Raw genomic sequence first — 19,669 nt, 5'->3', positions numbered from 1 at the left:
CCTTCCCTGCCAGCGGATTTAAAAATGTCACATTGGCAGCCTCCTCCCCCCAAGATCAGTGTGCCGTCTGGCACCAACATGGCGTGCAGTGTGTTGTACCCGCTTCTGGAGGGTCTCTAAGCTTCTACTTAGCTCATCCAGTCCTCTCACAAAGCTTGGGGGAGGGCAGGACCTGTCCCCCCATCCTTTGCCACGTTAGGCAGCCAGAGCTCAGGAAGGGGATGTGATGTCCTCCCCCCGCACTACCTTCCCCCAGCCCTCTGCTTTCCAGGCAGCCCTTGGAGTCCCAGCCTGCCGTTCTAGCTGGGAGCCCTTGCTCAGCCCTGGAAGCCTATGGCTCATCTCCCCGCCCTGACCCAGTCTGATGGGCTGGGTCGTCAGCTCGTACCTTCCCAGGAGCTTTCCCTTGGACCAGCACAGTGATGCCAGCTTTGCGGCATCCCAGATAGCCTGGCTTCTCAGGGCCAGGGGGTGGGGGTGGAGACTGCCCCAAGACCAGGAGAGTGGTATTTATTCAGCGGGTTTTTGCTGAGGCCTAGTCACAGCGTGCCAGGCCTTGGGGTCCCTGGAGGTCCCAGTATGAATGGAGGTCACCCAGGTGATTTGGTGGCCCTGCGTGTAGCTGCCAGTCTTCGCTTAGCTTGGCACTACCCTGAGTCCTCCTCTGGCACTTGCGGGGAGCAGGGTAAGGACGAATGGAGAGAGACAGGGCAAACACAGCCCTAGGGTTTCCCAGCTCTTGAGCAGAGCCTGGGTCCCCTCCCTTAGACAGGTGTGCAGGGAGGGGCCGCCATGCAGGGGTGGGGCTACTGGCCTGCTGAGATCCAGGGGCTCTGGCCCCACAGCTGGGGCTCTGGATGTCCAGGCTGCTGGCCCAAGCCCCTCTTAGGCCACTTCCTCCACCTGAGGAAGAGGAGAATGGGGAGGAAGGTGGGTCAGGGGAGGTGGCCAGGTCAGGTGGCTCTGGTTTCCAGCTGCCATCTCTGCTGCCCACCCCACTGAGCCATGCTGCAGGCTCCTTCCACGCAACCAGACACCTTGGCCTGGTGAGGCTGTGATGCCGGTGCCGATAGGTGGGCTCAGAGCCATGGCAACAGGTGGCGGCCTCCTCCCTGCCCGCAGCCTGGCCCGCCCCACTCTCCTCCCTGCCCGTGGGCAGAAGCTGACACTCTGCCGAGGGGACCAGGACTTAGATGAGAGAGAAGTCTGCCAGTGGGCCGGGAGGGTCTAGTGGCTGGAGTCCACCAGACAGGCATGGCCAGAAAAAATGCCCAGATGAGTAGCTGCTTCATCTAGGTCGGGGGGAGGGGGGTACCTAGCTCACAGGCCTCTCTGGAACATGCTGCAGCTGGGAGCCCCCAGAGCCCGGGCCCGTGCCCCCCTGAGCAGCACCTGGCAGGTAGGGCTTGCCAGGACTGAGGTGCCGTCTTCCTGGCCCTTCCAGAGATCGGGAGAGCACCAGAGGCTCTCTGACCCCAGCCTGGGCCTGGCTCCATCTTTTAGGGTCTCCAGGAGGCACAGAAAGGGCAGGGCTGTTAGAACACGGGAGGATCAGTGAGTGGGGCATCCCCCACTTAATGTAGGGGCATAAGGCGTTTTCCTGGTGGGCCTTCTGGCCTCAGCCGTGAGAGGAACTGGATAGTTTGCTCAGCCCTGCTGGTCCAGGCTGTTCTCAGCTCTGTGGGGTCTCTGTAGGCAGAGTTCTTCTGGCCCTTCTCTCCCAATCTTCGGTGAGAAGGGAGGCTGGGGGGGAGGGGAGCCTGGACATCTACAGTGGATGTGTCAGCCTCCCTGCCTACCGTCTTGGCTCTCAGAAATTGTTGGAGAAAGGGTCCAAGGCTGCCCCAGTGGCTGGGGAACCTGCCTGGATTTGGGGGTTACCTGGGCCCTCAGCCCCCCTTGCCTGGCTTCGCAAGACCTCAGTCGCACAGGACTCGGGGCAGGATGGGTGCAACACCACCCCCCCAGCCCCGGTTGGCTCTCCACTGGGCCTAAATCACCTGCCTCCTCATCTTCCCACAGCCCGATCTGCTCAACTTCAAGAAGGGATGGATGTCGATCTTGGACGAGCCTGGAGAGGTAGGAGGGCTGCAACGAGAGGGGAGAGGTTGGCCTGGGCAGCTTCAGAGCCCCAGCAGGTCCCTGGGGGCAGCCCAGCAGGCTGAGCTGCTCCCACGGCTTGTCTAGGCTTCTGGAGAGCCTGGCCTCTGAGTGGAGAGGGCCCAGAGTAGGGACCCTGAGGGCCGGCATTTCTTGTGCAGTCACAGAGGGCCTTGGGCTGTGGGGGTGGACAGGCAGAGGCTATGTCATCTTAGCCTTCTAGAACAATCTGCAGGCATACAGGGCAGCAGGCGTAGAGCCCTCCTAGCCCCTCATGCCCTACACCCCATCCCCTCGTGTCACCAAGAGCCCCTCGGCCCTCTCACCTCTTGATGACACTGGCTGGGTCTGAGGGTCTGGTGTGGAAGGATTCAGAGAGATCAGTTGGCCTGAGACATTACACATTCCCAAAGATTCAGCCATGCAGGAACTGCTCCCTCCCCCCAGAAGTGGGCCTCAGAGCATAGGCTTTGAAGTCTCACCAGCCTGGGGCTCCGCCGGTTGAGCCACAGCTTCCCCTGGCCTCAGGAACCACATCTATGGAATGGGCATGATGGGTGATGATGATTCTTTCCAGGGTGGACAACAGGGCTGGAGAGCTCGAGCCGGGTAGGGTCCCTGCCAGAGCTCAGCTAATAACCCTTCCCTTTCTCTAACGTGTCCATCCTTGGAACCAGGAGGGACAGTGGCCTCTCGGTGGCTCTGCCCTTTCAGCTGCCAGGCTGGATGGAGTCTGGGAGCTGGAGCTGGCTTCCTGCCCACTCAGCCTGGGAGGGGACGGCTCCCCGCCCCTGTCCTGCATGCGCCCGTGGCTCGGGTCTGTGTGCAGCCCGCATGCCGGGGAGGGCCCAGAGCCAAAGGGAATCTCATTGTGTTTCCTACCCACATGTTTTATTCCCTCCAGCCCACAGCCTTCCGTTCCTGCTGCCTGCTCGCCTGTCCTCTGGTGGCTGCGCTCCAGGCTCACACAAGGCCTGGCAGCCTGCCAGTGACCCTTCCCAGCCTCCCCACCCAGGGTCTCTGAAGGGCAGAGATGATGAGCCCCACCCAGAACTGGCTGCTACTCATCTTCTTTCGCAGGGTTTTGGAATGTCCAGGCTGGAAGGGCTCTGGGAGTTGAGCCAGCCCAGCCCCTTGGTACACAGACAAGGGACAGGCCCACAGAGCTTCCTTCTCTTCCCGGCCTAGTAGCCCCTTCGGGAGACCCAGGCCTGGAACTCGGGCTGCCTAAGGCCGTGGAACTCCACCTGGCTCCTATGTCAGCACCATAGATGAGGCTGCAAGGGCCGAAGAGCCCATTTGGCACAGAAGCCCTGCCTTGTATTGTAGAGGGACGGTTGAGGTCCTGCGTGGCAACTCGGGCCACTCTTAGGACAATCCCCAGTAACCTAGTGCTTGACCGTCTGCTAAGTGCCACGAGAGACATATGAGGGAGGGGTAGCTGCTTCTAACCTCACAAGAAGGCTTAGGGATTTCTTATTAGCCCTACTTGACAAGTCAGAAGAATGAAGCTCAGAGAGGTCGAGGTACCTGAACAAAGACACACAGCCAGCAAGGGATAAAATTATAACCTAGGTCTCTTGGGTACTAAACCCTATTTCTTGGGGGAGGCTGTGTGGAAAGAAGTCGAAAGTGTCATTCTGGCACATCCTTGAAGGCTTGCCATTTTCTTGAGGAAAGAAAACTAAGTATTTAGAATAATGTGGATAGACTTTGGTGATGTGGGGGAGCCCCAGGAGGGCCGAGGACTGGGTGGCATGTGCTGACCCTGCGAGTGGGTGGACCTCGACTGGCGTTCCAGTGAATGGCCAGAAGCCCAGAGGGGGGCTGAACTTGGCATATTTCATATCAAGCTGTCTGGCGCCCTTCCTCTCCCCTCCCCTCTGCGGCCTGCTGACCTAACCCCAGCTGGAGCAGAGAGGCACTGCAGAAAGGGGCCCAGATCATAAATGCACAGATAACATCCTTGACAAGCTGAACACGTGTGTAACCAGCACCCAGCTCAAGGAACAGAATAGGACCAGCACTCAGACGCCTCCCCCCAGGCCACCTCCCAGTCCCACTCTGGGACCCTTGTCCTTGGCTACTGAGGTGATCCAGAGGGGTCTGGGGGAAAAGATGTGCAGAGTTCTGCTTCCTGACTTGCTAGACAAATTACCTTACACAGGCCACGACCCCTTCCCGGTCTGCACTGGAAGCGGTTGCTCGTAGGAGCCTTGGTGATCTCGATGGAGAGGGTCAGGAGGGCTACGGGACTGTCAGCACATCAGAGAAGGGCTCCCAGAAGGCAAGGGAAGGTGTAGGCACTGAGGAAAAAGCCAACCCATTTCCCAGATGCTGCCCCTGGAGGGCCAGGCTCAGATCTAGAGTTTCTGCCTCTGCTCTGTCCCCTGCCCCCATGGGCCATCCGCAGGGTGGAAGAGGGTGCCATTGACCCAGCAGCCCCCAGGACGGCTGCGGAACGGTGCCCACCCCCTGCTTGCGTTCCGCCCTCCCCGCAGCCCCCCTCCCCTCGCTCACTGCCACCTCTCCTTCGCAGTGGAAGAAGCACTGGTTCGTGCTGACAGATTCAAGCCTGAAGTACTACAGGGATTCCACCGCTGAGGAGGTGAGACCATGTGGGAAGGCTCCCTGCCCCCATCAAGCGCTGGGGGGCCCTGGAAGGGGATTGGGGGGCCTGGGCGGGGGGAGTGGAAGGCATGGACCATTGTGGGCCTCCCCGCCGCAGGCCGATGAGCTGGATGGCGAGATCGACCTGCGCTCTTGCACGGACGTCACCGAGTATGCGGTGCAGCGTAACTACGGCTTCCAGATCCATGTGAGCTGCCGTGCCGCTGGGGTGCCATGGGCGGGGTGACGGGCTTCACGCTTGCCTCCTGTCACTCACTGACCTAGAGACCCTGGCCTCAGAGCCAGTCGGAAGCGCTGCTGCCGACACCGGGCATATCTGGGGAGGCCCCAGATGTCATTGGTGGGAGAGGGAGGGTGGAATGTTCGGGAGATCTTGGAGCCAGCTAGTGGAGGGGAGCTTGGGCACCCTCCCCTCATCCCTAGGTGTGGGACCTTAGGTTCCTTTCTGGGGGGAAAGGGCCAGCCTCCCCGGGGTGCACAGTGGCGAGGGAGCAGAGTGGGGGTGGGGCGGGCCACGTGGCAACCTGCCCGTGGGGTGGACTTGCAGACCAAGGACGCTGTCTACACGTTGTCGGCCATGACCTCGGGGATCCGGCGAAACTGGATTGAGGCTCTGAGGAAGACCGTGCGACCCACCTCTGCCCCAGATGTCACCAAGTACGTGCCGAGCTGGCCTGGGACCTTGAGGGAGGCACCTAGCCCTGCATCCCTGAGGGGACGGCACACAGCGGAGGGCCCGGCTGTAGCTCCGGGGCCTCCGTTTCTCCGTCAACAAAATGGGGAGGGGGCAAGGAGCATTCTTGGCGCTCACCCAAAAATACTTGGAGGATTTGAGGTTTGACTGCCATCCCTTTATAGTCCCCCGCATCCTGAAAGGGGAGGAGGGGCCTTGACTGTCCGGAGAACATGCCAGTGAGTCAGAGGCCACCGCTAGGTGGCTGATTGTCTGAGAGCCATGGGAGCTGTGTCTAAGCCTGTGCTAGGGACAGGGTGTGGTTAGGTGGTCCAGATGCGGCGCTCACCCCGCTGGAGGTCGCCTTGCCTGGAGGGTAGGAGGACTGAGTGAGTGGCTGGCAGAGCCCCCTCCCACCCCCCCACGGTATAAACCCTCGCTGCCTCCGGGGGGGGGGCTGGGAATCGCAGCTGCTAGACAGCAGGAATGGTGCGTGGTACTGGGGGGCCCAAGCATGAGCCCCCCAGCTTGGCCGTTCCTTGGCTGTTCAACCCCAGGCCAGTGACTTTCTTGTCTGAGCGTCCGATGCCTCATCTGTCACGCCGAGCGTGTGACGCCTGCCTCGGGAGGGATGTGCTCGGAAGCCCTCTGTGGACTCTCGAGCGCGATGCGGCTGGACTCAGAGTTAGTCTGTAGGCTCAGCTGCTGTAACAAAGAAGCCCCAAACACAGTGGCATAAGTAAGGGAGAGCTTTCTTTCTCTCTCCAGAACAATCTAGAAGTGTGTGATCCAGACTTGTAGGGGCAGCTCTGTGGCCCACAGCTCACACCTCTGTGTGTGGCTCGGTTCTCACGGAGTCCCAGCCAGGAGCCCGGCCAGGGCATGGGGCTTGAAAGGGGGCCACCTCTCACAGCACTGGGCGGAATGTAGTCACATGGCCATGTGGCTGCAAGGGGTGCTGGGGGGGTGTCGTTTTTGGCCGGCCGACTATGTACCCAGCTATTACTAATGGAGGAGGGGGAGGACTGCCACAGTTGGTGCTCTGTGCACCCAGAGGTCACTGCCCACCTCATCAACACTGTTGACCTCATCTTCCCTGTTCCACTGTGAGCCCCTTGGGCCCAGGACCTTGCCTTACACCACACTTATGGTCATAATTCTCTGATCACCGTTGGCGAAGGGCTTCTGGTTGCTTTACACACTTTCACTCACCTGGTCCTCGCATCCATCCCGTGAGAGGCATGTTGGCCTGTGTTACAGAGGAGGTCGCTGGGGGCCAAAGAGGGAACCCCCCTGTCCTGCCTCTGCTGCTAAGCGCTGGCCCTGGGATGCTTCCCAGGGTCTGTTAATGATAACGCTCTAGTCCTAAGCTCTAGATGGGGGTCTGGCCCCGGCCCCCGGGTGGCACTCCAGAAGTGCTTGTTTGGGGACCGACCGGACAAGGGCCCGTCTGACGAGGCTCTGCTGGCATCCTAGGCTCTCGGACTGCAATAAGGAGAACACGCTCCACGGCTACAGCACCCAGAAGGGCTCCCTGAAGGCAGGGGAGCAGCGGGGGGGCTCTGAGGTCATCGGTCGGGGCAGCCTGCGGAAGGCGGACGGGCAGCGGCAGTCCCTGGACTACGTGGAGCTCTCCCCGCTGACTCAGGGCCCCCCGCAGCGGGCCCGCACCCCGGCCCGCACTCTCGACCGCCCGGCCAAGCAGGAGGAGCTGGAGCGGGACCTGGCCCAGCGCTCCGAGGAGCGGCGCAAGTGGTTTGAGGCCACGGACAGCCGGCCCCCGGAGACCGCTGGTGGCGAGGGGCCGCGCCGGGGCCTGGGTGCCCCCCTGACTGAGGACCAGCAGAGCCGGCTCAGTGAGGAGATTGAGAAGAAGTGGCAGGAGCTGGAGAAGCTGCCCTTGCGGGAGAACAGGCGGGTGCCTCTCACCGCCCTGCTCAACCAAAGCCGTGGGGAGCGCCGGGGCCCTCCAGGTGACAGCCACGAGGCCCTGGAGAAGGAGGTAGGCGTCATCACTGGCCTCCGGGAGCCCCCTCACCCCACCAGTGCCCCTCCTATGCCTGCAGTCACAGTGTGGCATTTGCCTCGCGTACCTAAAGTGATGGGGAGCTCACCCCCGATTCACTGATACCTCAGACTCTTATGAACTGGAATCTTCTTTCCTGGGCCTTGGTGTTTCTTGTTTTGGGGCATTTTTTTCCTTCTTAGTTTTGTCCTCAGCAACCACAGAGAAGGGAAAAGGAGGGAGAGACCACTTTTTAAGCATCTTCTGTATACATCATCCTAGGCCTTCTTTACCTCTATTGGTTCACGTAATCCTCTGAGCTGTCTCATGGTCCCAGAGGGTAGACCAGGTTACAGTTGTACTAATGGGAAACTGAGGCTCAGAGACCACCTACGTAATGTGATCAGTGTCTGTGGCCACAGTGTCCTGCTCCCAACCCTGTTTAGTCTTCTCTGGGACAAAGTTCTCCTGGGTCACTGACCTGGCCATCCAGGAAACAGCTGGAATGTCCCCTTTGCCTGCATTCCCGCCACGGGCTGCTTCCCCTGCTCAAACCTAAAGCTCCTCATTGCCTCCCAGCACCCCCTTCCCGGCTTCCAGGTTCCCACTGACCACCCCCCCCCCAATCCCCTTGTAGGTCCGGTCTCTTCGCGCCCAGCTGGAGGCATGGCGTCTTCAGGGAGAGGTTCCTCAGGGTGCACCCAGGTCCCAGGAGGACAGCCACATCCCCCCGGGCTACATCTCGCAGGTGAGGCCAAGGGGCTGTTTGGTGGGGGCTGTGGGCAGGCTTCTGGTTGCCGAGGTTTCGGAGAACAGCCGATGTTCTGGAAGTGTCGCAGAACCCGTGTGAGGCATTTGATCTGTATCGTCTCGTTGAATGTACCCCGCAGGTAGACATGATCACTGTGCCCATTTTACAGACAAGCCACTGAGCTCTGAGAGGTTATGGGACTTGCCCGAGGTCACCTGAGCTGCAGATGTCAGAGGTGGGATTTGAGTTCGGTTCCAGCTGACTGCAGGGGCTGTGTGTGAGCCCCCCCGTGACACTCTGCACTTGGACCCCTTCTCCCACGCCATCCAGGGAGGAGAGCCAGTGGACAGTGGGATCCCCAGCGGCAGGCCCCCAGGTCACTGCTGAGGCAGTGAAAATGGGCAGGAAATCCCGCCCGTGCCTGCCAGGCCAAGACCCTGCAGCAGGTGGCTTGCGAGATGTGGGACCCTCCAGCGGCCCCCAGGGGACGCTCGGTCTGCGTTCTCAGCTAAGGCTGATTTGTTCCTCTGGGGACATTTGGCCGTGGCTTACTATCAATTTTACTCGTATAAAAGATGTTTAGGACACAGCGTACAAATAGAAAAGATATCGCTTTTCTTGGGAGCTCCATATATAGCTCATTGACATTTCTCCGAATACTTTCACGGGTTTTCCCAAATGCTTGTAGCCTCAGCTAACTGGCAAATGAGGAGTGTTCTAACATGAATGTTGGTTGACAGTTTGGTTCATGTTAATGAGTAAAACGAGAAGACGTATGTCAGAATTTTACTTGGTCGGCATCACGAGTCACTTCTTGGCCGAATTGGAAAATAGTTTTCTTTTGAGAATATTCTATTTAGAGTATTTTCTCAGGTCTGTGTTCTAGTTACAGTGTGATGGTTATAAATCTGGCAGACTTGGAAGTTTAATCTGCCTTACTAGCATTTTCTCAGCCCTTGCTTAAGTCCAGACAATCAGCAAAACCATAAACCAAGCCCTGATTTGTAATGTTTACCAATTTCCGCGGTGTAAATACTCCCACTATGGCTGATGTCCCTGAACACCGAATTGGGAAGATATATGTGGACAGAGTTATAGAGCGTTGCCACCAGACAAGATACGGAAGACGTAAATAAACTCAAGAGCACAGGGGCGCCCGGCGGGCGCAGTCGGTGGAGCGAGCGACTCTTGATCTCGGGTCGTGAGTTCCAGCCCCACGTTGGGTGTAGAGATGGCTTAAAAATAAAATCTTTAAAAAAAAACCCCAAACTCAAGAGCTTAGACAATAATAAAATGCAGTGAAATAATTAGAAAGTGATGAATTTTGAGTATCACCTTTGTTTTCACTGTAGTTAATTTTAAGTTTATATAATTTAACTTTTTAAATGGCTGCGCTTCACACCCATGTCACAAAATCGTGAAAAATACGACGATCCGTTGCCTCCAGTTGGCACGCCATTGCCTGAAGTAGAAGAGACTGCCGGGATCCTAGGCGGGGCAGGGGGGCCTTCTAGCGGGGCAGGGGGGCCTTCTAGAAGTTCCGGGTTGGAGGTGGCTGTGCGGGGCACCCAGGAAGGCACTGGTTTTGGGGTGGGGGCACGGGCTGGGGCGGGAGGTGGGGGGCTGGTAGGTGTCTACAGTGGAGACCTCCGGCAGCCAAGGAGTTGGGATCTCATTCCGCAGACCTGAGGGGGCTTGGGGGTCTGACAATGACATCAGGAAGGTGGTGTGGGGGTGGAGGGGGACCTGGGAGGGGGCAAGGGTGGTGTCAGGAGCTAGGACAGGGGCTGGAGGAGCGAGGGCTGCAGGAGGGTGTGTGCAGGGAGGAGAGGTGAGGACTGGGTGACTGGGCCCAAGGAAGTGAGAGGGGAGCCCCCAGGGGCCTTGAGGCTGGGCCACCATCCAAGGCCAGGAGCCCTCTGGGGTAGAGCATTTAGCTGAAGGGAGACCAGGGCACAGGGGAGTTGGGACCTGCGGGGGTGGGGTGGGGTGGGGCTAGCTTTGGGGTCACCTGGTGTGGGGAGGGGAGTGGAGCAGGGGAGGGGGGAGGGACCAGTGTTGTCAAAGGCACCCTTGAGGCCAGAGGAAGGAGTGGGTGGGACATCTTCAGGCTGGGTGAGGCCCCACACCAGGGCCTGAGGCAGCTGGGACACCCCTCAGAGACCCCCAACCAGAGGGCTTCAAAGTGTACTCAGAGCCCTTGGACACCCCAGGGGCTGCCTTTCTGGGTGGTTCCATTCACAGCCATCGGTATCTGGTATCCGAGCAGCCTCATCTGTCTGTTTTACTGTTAGAACCTGCATTAGATTTCTTTTGGGAAAAGATTTGTCACTAAAATGAAGGTTGGAAAGCACTGCTCTGATTGCTCAGCGTACGGGTGGGGAAACAGGCATGGAGAGGTGGTGAGACCTTCCTGCGTCTGCAGTCCAGGCTTCCTGGTCCCCATGGGGCCACTGGGCACACAAAGGGCTGTCAGCCATTTCATCCAGTTAGGTTGGGATGGGCAGGGGTGCAAATAGAATTGGGGGGGCGGAGGTGAGAAGGGAATGATAAGGAAACAGAGCCGAAGACGGGTGGAGGAGGGGCCCTAGAGGTGGAGGGCGCCAGAGAAGAGAAGCTGAGCCATCTGGCTTAGGAGGAGGTGGCTGGGGATTCAGCGGGCCCTGGAGAGTGACGGCTGGGGAGGGATTCCCCAGCCTGATACCTTCGTCCGCATGGGCGCCCCCCTTTCAGCTTGTGGGGCTTGCCACATAGGACAGAGCAACTAGGGGGTCTGGGGCTTCACCCGCCGGGCCTCCAGAACGTTCTCTGGCCTCCTTCCCACTTATTGCGGGAGTAATGGGCATTTCTTGATCTACTTTGATCCATGTCAGAGGCGGCCGTTCGACACCGTGGGCCTCCCAAAGATACAGCAGAGAGAGCGGTGTTTGGCCTTCTAGGAGCCCCTTCTTCCTCTTGGGCTGGTTCCTGCCTCTGGACCCCCTAGTAGCTGCCAGGTCTGCCTGCCCCATCTGGCCCTGTAAGGACAGCTGTCCCCACCCCCTATGTTGCTCCCATTTCTATAGGTGGGCTTATCTTAGGGACCCCCATGAGTTGGTCTTATGGGCCTGTCTTATGAGGCTCAGAGTGGGGAAGAGGCTCATTCGAGTTCCCTCTGGTACAGGGAGGGTCAGGACCCACTGTGTGGAATTCCAAAGCAATGTCATTGTGACTGGAAGGACACAGGACAGATGCAGAGGGAGAGACGTTACCTACCCCCCACTCAGAACAGCTGGCCCTTCCCCCAGACTGGTCCTTGTAGCCCCCTGGTGCACCTGCTGGAGAGGTGGGAGTCAGTCCCCCCACACCATGAGGGGCCCTATGGCATGGGGGGGATATACTCTCTTATCTGACCCTCGGCTTCAATTTCTTCCAGGGCTCTTCCCCTTTCCTTTCCTGTGATCTTAAATTTAATTACATAATATGTTAACATTTTCAAAAATAATTCAGTCTAATCAAAAGGTTAGAAATAAACACGTGAGCTCTGCCTCCCCTGCCCCCCACCTCCCACCCCCACCCCCACCCAGGGGTTACCTTGGTCACCATCCCTAGAGTTTCCTGTTGCTGTTGGAACAAATCACTACAACCTTAAATAACACGAGTGTATTATCTCACGGATTTGAAAGGGAGCAGCCTAACCGGGGTCTCTCTGGGCTCAAATCCTTTCCGTGGGCTTCGCATGGGACCCATTTCGTCGCCCTTTCCGGTGGCCTGTGGCCACCAGCCTTCCTGGGCTTCTGGCCCCGTCCTTCGTCTGCAAAGCCTGCAGTGGAGAGTCTGGCCCCTTCACTTCCTGTCACTGACCTTTTGTGGTCACTTCTCCCTCTCTGCCCTCCTGCCTCCACTTCCACATCCCAGGACCCCGTGACTCCATCCGGCCCAGGGGATAATCCAGGATAGTCTCCCTATTTTAGGGTCAACTGATTAGCAACTTCAGTGCCCCACGGCCACGTAAGGTAACATATTCAGAGGTTCTAGAGAGTAGGCCGTGGGCTTCTCTGGGCGCCGCTACTCTGCCCCCCCCCCACGGCATCCTCCCATACCCTTCACTGTGTTTGACACTCGTGGACTTGGATGCGTGGCCCTGTGTTGTTCCTGTGAGTGGGATCGCACAATACATGTTGGCAGAGACCAGCTTGAGTCCCCTAACTTTCGGGACGCCTTTCCACGGTCGTCCGCGTGGGCAGCTCTGTCCTTCACCATCTGCCCCGGGGGCCTTTGTAAGGCTCGGTCCCATCATTTAGTTAAGGGCTCCCCTGTTAGGTGTTGTTTCCGGTTTTCATCTCTTACCGGCCTTACCATAGGGAATACCCCTGTCCGAGAGTCTTTGCCCACATGTGACTTTCTGTGGGGTCAACAGGGGGTTACTAAAAATGTGATGATGCCACGAGCTACCCCCCCCGCCCACCTGTCGCAGGCAGCTCCCAAGCAGCGCGTATTACCAGTCCTGTAAACACTTGCCAGTCTTGTCTACAGGCCCTATTTTGTGATGTCATCAATTTCAGCTCACTTACTCAGCACCTGCCACGTGTTAGGCTCTGGTCCGGACCCCGGGGGGCTCCGAGCCGGATCAGGTCTTCCCTGTCTGGCAGAGGCAGAGCCTTCAGAGGCAGGGGAGAGGCTGTTCAGAGATAGAGCAGGGAGGACATTAAGCTGGACTGCAGGCCAAGTTCATTATTCTGGAAGAGAAAGTTGCAGAAGAACATTCCAGGCAGAGGGCTTAGCCTTAGCTAAAGCTCAGAGCTCTGACCATGCCATGAATTATTTCGCCTATCTGGAGTTCCTTGGTGGGGAAAGGCCCAGCCTGAGGCCACGAGGGTCAGACACGGGAGCAGGGACTTGACCCCGCGGGATAGGACCCTCCGAAGGGACGGAAGCAGGAGAGTGGCAGGCTGAGGTTTGTGGATCGGGGGAGCAGGGGCAGGTGTGGTTGGTGGTGCGGGGCTCCAGGGAGGAGAGGTGGACGCAGCCGGTGCGGGGGCTGGCCTGCCCTTGACGCCCAACGCCTGGGGCGGGGGAAGGGCCACCATCCGGGCCTGGGGGCGGCCCGGGACCCAGCTGGCCTCCCGCCCGCAGGAAGCGTGTGAGCGCAGCCTGGCGGCGATGGAGTCCTCGCACCAGCAGGTGATGGAGGAGCTGCAGCGGCACCACGAGCGCGAGCTGCAGCGGCTGCAGCAGGAGAAGGAGTGGCTGCTGGCTGAGGAGACGGCGGCCACGGCCTCAGGTGAGGACCCCGGGCCCCGCGAGCCTCCCGCTGCGGCTCCTCGGCTGATGTTGGGGAGGACTTTAAATAAGAGGTGGGGGTCTCAGTGCCAGACTTGGGAAAAGGGACCAGGAGGGGGGTGGAGCCCCCAGAACTGGCCTCTGCTCCTAATTGAGAAGGGGAAACTGAGGCAGTAAAAGCCCCCACCCCCACCCGCATGTCCTTCTGGGTTGGGACTCCTGTCCCTCAGGGGCGCGCAGCCACTGGGGATCTCACCCCAGCCCGCACGCACACACTGAGCTCCAGCTCCATGCGCAGGTGTGCGCCGTTCGCTAGGGTAGAGACTGGTCAGCGGCGGACCAGGTTGGGGGGGGCGGGGGAGAGGACCAGGCCCTGGGGAGGGCAGGAGCAAAGCTGTGAGCTGTTGCTGAGCCCTGTTCCCCACGCGAGCACCCTTAGCTCTTTGCAGTGCCTGACGGACGGACCCTATTTCACAGATGAGGAAACTGGGGCTCAGAAAGGTTAATGACTCGTCCCAGATGGCACGGCTTGGGGATGGCAGACCCGGAGTTGGGGCTCAGAGCACCCTGTCTGCGGAGTGGGGCCCTGAACCCCACCCTCTGCTCTCCCAAGCCAGAAACAGGAGTGCCCACGATGTTGGACATCTCCCTCCCTCACCGTGTTCCCTGCGCACCTCCCGTGTGTGCCCGGCACATCCGTAGGCACTCCCACGGGGTGTGCAGAGTCATAACAGTGATGAGAGAAGTCACTTGATCTAGAACTTCCCGCCTCCCAGCGCCGTGTCCCGTGCTTCACGCACTCACGCCGACGGCCCCTCATCCCAAACCCCGGAGCCAGCGTGTCCTGCATTTTAAGAAGATAACCTAGTGCGCCGGTTAGATACCCTTCCCAGCAGAGTCAGGGCTCTTCCCTGAAATCTAGTGCTATGGTTTTCACGGTGGAACTTCTCAGAGTTATGCTTAAGTGGGCTACGGATGCAGGTAGCCTTGCGTCTGTTCAGGTCAGGGATTGCCACCGAAAGAGTTATGAAAAACTTCCAGTGTTCTGAGCCTTTGGATTTTAGAATTATGGATAAGATTATGGACGAGGGCTTGTTTAATCCTCCCAACCACCCTGTGTGAGTGTGAAAGCACTTAGTCCTTGGTTGCTCACAGTCTGAAAAACAAGCCAGCACGAGCTCTCTCTGTATCTGCTCTGGGCCGGGCGTGGCTCTGAATGCTCTACACACATATTCCAGTAACCCACGAGAGAAGGTGCTGTTGTTCTCCCTGTTTTCCAGCAAGGGACCCGAGGCACAGGAGGGTTAAGTCCCCTGCGAAAAGTTGCACAGACTTGTGCCAGCTGCAGTCCCTGCACTGGGTATGATCAGTGGGCTGGGCAAGGGAGCCCAGCCTTGTGAAAGAACCCTCCAGGCCCTGCAGGGGTGGTGGGCTGTGTGGGATCCCACCCGGACGTCACTGACAAGAGGTACCAGTGGTCAGATACTGATGTCTCCCCAGCACTGTCCCACCGCAGCAGACAGGGATTGGTATCCTCCCTTGATAGACAGGCTCAGAGAGGTCGAGCAACTTACCCAAAGCCACTCCGTTCCTGATATGCGCTGGTTCAGTGCTCTTTGCTGCCGTCTGCATGGTGCACGTGGGGCCTTGGAGGAGGTGGAGCTTGCTGCTGCTGGCCCCTCGCCAAGCTCCCCTCATGCCTCTGCCCTGCTTGCAGCCATCGAGGCCATGAAGAAGGCCTACCAGGAGGAGCTGAGCCGGGAACTGAGCAAGACGCGGAGCCTCCAGCAGGGCCCGGATGGCCTTCGCAAGCAGCACCAGTAAGATGGCACCCGGACTCTGGGGTCTATGGGCTGGGCCTCATTCTGAGCTAGGGGCTGCCCACCCTGGTGTTTATAAGGTGGGAACCCCATGCCAGTTGACATAGATAGTTCCTTAGGCCCCTTCTTATCCAGCTGGTCTCAGCCTCCACCTCCTCTTCTGGTTAGTGTCCCCTAGAGCTGGGCTGCAGTACTACCCTTGGCCAGTAGGTGTCCCTCCCCACCGCAGAGGACCTTTCTGGAGTGTTAGGGCTGTAGAGGCCTTTGAGGCTTAACCCACCCACCTCCTTACTGAGGAGGCACCTGCAGCCCAAAGAGGCGGTCGCCAGTTCACAGCCCGCAGTGGGCTGAAGGCAGAGCCAGAGCAGGAACCTGGAGTCCTGAGCTGCTTTGAGTCTGTCTTGAGCCGCGTCCCACGCCGTCGCTGCCCTCCTCTGCCCCGGGCAGGTCAGACGTGGCGGCGCTGAAGCGGGAGCTGCAGGTGCTGTCGGAGCAGTACTCGCAGAAGTGTCTGGAGATCGGGGCCCTGACGCGGCAGGCCGAGGAACGGGAGCACACGCTGCGGCGCTGCCAGCAGGAGGGCCAGGAGCTGCTGCGTCACAACCAGGTGAGCCTGGCCCAGTCTCGGGGGTCGGGGGCGCGGCGGTCTGGCGTCCCCACATCCCCGCGCTGACCGTCCCGTGCCTCCCAGGAGCTGCACGCCCGCCTTTCAGAGGAGATCGACCGGCTGCGTGGCTTCATTGCCTCCCAGGGCACGGGGGACGGCTGTGGGCGCGGCAGCGAGCGGAGCTCCTGTGAGCTGGAGGTGAGCTGGGACGGGCACCTGTGACAAAGCCACCGCCAGCGTCCAGCCCTCCTGTGGGGGGCCTACCACCTAGCTGCTGGGTGACCATGGCAAGTCACCCCACCATGCTGAGCCCCAGGAGCGCATCTGTGAAAGGAGGCTAGCGTCCCCCTTACTGGGACAAGTTGGAGTGAGAACATGTGTGTGATCCCAGGATCCCCTAATGTTTTATTTTTTATTATTATTTTATTTTATTTTACAAACATTTATACATGGCTTTACTGTGTGTCTGGAACGTCGGTAAGTCCTTCATATCTGTTAACTCACTGAATCTTCATAACAGTTCTACGAGGTAGATATCGTTACTGTCCCAGTTTACAGATGAGGACACTGAGACGCAGGGAGGTCAGGGACCTTGCCCGAGGTCTCGCGGCCAGTCAGCGCAGGAGTCGGGGCTGGAACCTGGCAGTCTGGCTCCAGGGTCGAAGCTCTTAAGCCTCCCCAGTTCTGGCCGAACTTGTCTCCGATTTGGTCAAGTCAGAATAGCAAACCCTGTCCCTCAGGGTTTGGGGAGGGGTTCTTGAGGTATTTCACAGGGAGGCCTGCCCTCTCTGGCTCCCTTTGTCATCTGTTTGCCCTCAAGTTGAGGGCCGGGTGCTGTGTTGGGACCACAGCCGAGGTGATCATGAGACACCCACTCACTGGTATGGACAGAGGTGAGAGCGCAAGGAGAAATCAGGGAGGGCTTCCCGGAGGAGCCTGGCCCTGGGGTGTGGTGGGACTTGGTGCGGGTTGGGAGTTGCGTTCTAAGGGCCCGAGGCAGAGAGAAGCCAGGCTGCAGGGTGCTGTGGCCCTGGGTCAGCCCGGCACCCGTGACCCTAGGTGTTGCTGCGAGTGAAGGAGAACGAGCTCCAGTACCTGAAGAAGGAGGTGCAGTGTCTCCGGGATGAGCTGCAGATGCTGCAGAAGGTAGGGTCCGACTCGGCGCTGGTGGGCGGGGGGCCCCTGGACCCGCCTGCGTGCCCCGTCCTGTGAGCACCCGCTCCGTGCCAGCCGCTCTGCTCACCGCCTCATCCGTGGCTCTCGTTGTGCCTCTCCAAAGACACTGAGGCTAAGGGGGGGAGGGACTTGCCCACGGCCACACTTGCTTTATTGAGTCAGCAGATACGTCCTGAGCACCTGCTGCGTGCCGGGCACTGTGCTTGGCGCTGGGGGGGCAGCCGTGCGGGGGCGCTCTCGTTCCAGTGGGGAGTGGGCTGTGTGGCCGGCAGTGGGGAGGGCAGGATTTGGGCCCAGGGATGTGAGTCTGCGGCCTGCCCGGTGCCGTGTCCCTGTATCTTTGACCCCCGCCCCCGCCGTGTGTTGGTGGCTCCGTGAGGATGTGTGGGTCAGACTCGCAGATGGGCCCCAAGCCCCGAGCCAGGCTGCCCTGGTTCACACCCTGGCTGCTCACTGCCAGGTGGGTTTAGACAAGCCTTCCGCTCCCTGAGCCTCAGCTCCCATCTCCAGGGAAGAAAATGACGCTGGAAGCCGTCACTGGGCCCTGCCGGGAGGGGGCACCCAGGCCCCGGGGCTGCCGAGGGCACACCTGGAGGGACCAGGCCAGGGGGCTGTGGAGGGGCCTGGCGGCTTTGTGCTGGCGGCAGGGAGCATGGTGGGCGTGGGCCGAGGAGGCAGGGCCAGGAAGGGGGGTCGCCGTGCCCTCACGGCCTCTTCTGCGCCCTCGCAGGACAAGCGCTTCACCTCGGGGAAGTACCAGGATGTGTACGTGGAGCTGAACCACATCAAGACCCGGTCGGAGCGGGAGATCGAGCAGCTGAAGGAGCACCTGCGCCTCGCTATGGCCGCCCTGCAGGAGAAGGAGTCCCTGCGCAACAGCCTGGCTGAGTAGAGGTGAGGGCCGAGGGGCAGGCAGGGTCGAGCAGGGGTGAGGCCTAGTGGGGCACCGGGCCCAGCTCCTGGTGCCACCTCGCCCGGGACGCTCCTTTCTCGTGGCCTCTGTTTCCCTTTCTGTACATAAATGGGGACGGTGGCACTAGCCACGTGGGCTTGTGGGGGCTGTCGGTGGGTCAGTCGGACTCAGCCAGAGGCTGCTCTGTAAACCGAGCGAGTTTCTGCAGAGGTGGGGAGGCGTGTTCAGGGCCCGATGATTGCCACAGGCCCCCAAGTGACAGCAGGTGCCTCTTAATGCTGTGCCCCACCCGCAGCCCGGGGAGCCCACAGCCCTCATCCGGGCCCCCAGCGCCCCTGGGTGTCTGCGCAAATCCAGCGCTGGCGGCATGGCACGCATCATGGATCGGTGACGGCATTCCTGCCACCGCGTTCCCCACCTCTGACACCACCCACGGAGCTTGGCCCCTGACGTAGTCTCACGCTGTCTTTGATTTCCCAGGCTTCAGAGCGTTCTGTTGCTGCCTCTTCTAGCGCCCCATCCGCGGGGGGCTGCCTACCTCCGCCCGGCCCTCGCGGGCTTCCTGAGGCGGTTGGGAGACCCACGGCGGGGCCAGGCTAGGTGCGGAGAAGCCCCGGGAGCAGCAGCGGGTCTGGCCCCGCCTTCCGGGCCGCCCCTGCCTGGCGACGCCTGCAGCTCCCCGACTCTTGTCTTCCAGGTCCTGGTGGCCCCGCCCCGCGGCAGACCCTCCCCTGGCCTGAGGGGACCAGTCAGTCGCCCTCCTTCCTGCTGGATGGACGTCAGAAGCCAAGCTTTGTCCCCACCCTCTGTGGGCCGCACATGCACTCATACCCACACACACCCACACACACACAGACATACACACCCACACACATGTGCACACACACACACACACACTCTGCGTATCTGAGCGCGCCCCTCGCACTGGGTCTTACCTTGCACCTTCTTTGGGATTTTATATGTGAAGAGATTTTTATATAGATTTTTCCCTTTTTTTTTTTTTTTTCCAAAACACTTTATACTTTGAAAAAAGCAATTCCTCGTGGCCCTGTGCCTCCATGGCTGGCTCCCCTTCTGGCTCTGGCCGCCTGCTCGGGCTTCTGGGCCCATGGCCCTGCCCCGGGGGTCTCACGGAGGCCGGGCAGCGGCCGTGGCAGGGTGGGCTCTGGTGGCAGAGGCAGGGAGCCGGCCACCCTCTTCCTACCCTACCTCCCACTAACTACTTCCTGCCCTGAGGGGACCCACGTGGACCTTGGGACTCTGGACAGAGGGCCAGATGGGCAGAGGGAGCCGGCAGCTGTCCCTGAGGCCTCACCACCTCCTCCGAGGGGTGCTGGCCGGGGAACGGCTGGAGCTGCCCCACGAAGGCTTCTCTCCTGCCCCATGAGCCTTCTTAACTTAATAAAATGTTCCCGCGGCTCTGGTGTCCAGGATGGCTGGGGCAGGCCGGGTCCTAAAGGCTGGGGCTTCACCACCCACGCCCCCCACACCCCACCCTTCCTGAAGGGAGGCGTGTGAGCTCTGAGGGCGGAGGCGAGAATCGAGTTCGTCTGTCGGGCGACAGCTTTGTACACCACGTGGGGTTTGCAGACCGGCCGCTGCGGCCGTGTCACCAGGGAGCTGCTTAGACATACAAGTCCAGGCCCCACCCCGACCCGCTGAGTCAGAATCTGCCCTATGACACGGACCCCCCCAGTGATTCATGTGCATCTCCGAGTCTGCAAAGGCCTA

The 19,669-nt window shown here is 60.0% G+C and overlaps 1 protein-coding gene across 2 annotated transcripts in view; it reads left to right on the top strand.

Annotated features, from left to right (window-relative positions):
- The window catches only part of TRIOBP (TRIO and F-actin binding protein), a 51,929-nt gene extending 32,979 nt beyond the window's left edge, over nt 1-18,950 (top strand). For both annotated transcript variants that reach the window (XM_087868713.1, XM_087868712.1), the window contains 13 exons: nt 2,023-2,079; nt 4,640-4,708; nt 4,829-4,918; nt 5,279-5,388; nt 6,881-7,406; nt 8,047-8,157; nt 13,276-13,423; nt 15,140-15,242; nt 15,690-15,849; nt 15,934-16,047; nt 16,909-16,995; nt 17,756-17,919; nt 18,636-18,950. In XM_087868713.1, coding sequence (XP_087724839.1) covers nt 2,023-2,079; nt 4,640-4,708; nt 4,829-4,918; nt 5,279-5,388; nt 6,881-7,406; nt 8,047-8,157; nt 13,276-13,423; nt 15,140-15,242; nt 15,690-15,849; nt 15,934-16,047; nt 16,909-16,995; nt 17,756-17,917 — 1,737 coding nt within the window. In that variant the 3' untranslated portion in view covers nt 17,918-17,919; nt 18,636-18,950. The remainder of the gene's footprint in view (nt 1-2,022; nt 2,080-4,639; nt 4,709-4,828; nt 4,919-5,278; nt 5,389-6,880; nt 7,407-8,046; nt 8,158-13,275; nt 13,424-15,139; nt 15,243-15,689; nt 15,850-15,933; nt 16,048-16,908; nt 16,996-17,755; nt 17,920-18,635) is intronic.
- The last annotated feature ends 719 nt before the right edge of the window (nt 18,951-19,669 follow it).

The sequence above is a fragment of the Ursus americanus genome, chromosome 17 (assembly GCF_024610735.1).
Source record: "Ursus americanus isolate L20-20 chromosome 17, mUrsAme1.1.p, whole genome shotgun sequence".
NCBI classification, from domain to species: Eukaryota; Metazoa; Chordata; class Mammalia; order Carnivora; family Ursidae; genus Ursus; species Ursus americanus.
The sequence above is the reverse complement of the archived record's forward strand: the minus strand, read 5'-3'. Positions and strand labels throughout refer to the sequence as shown.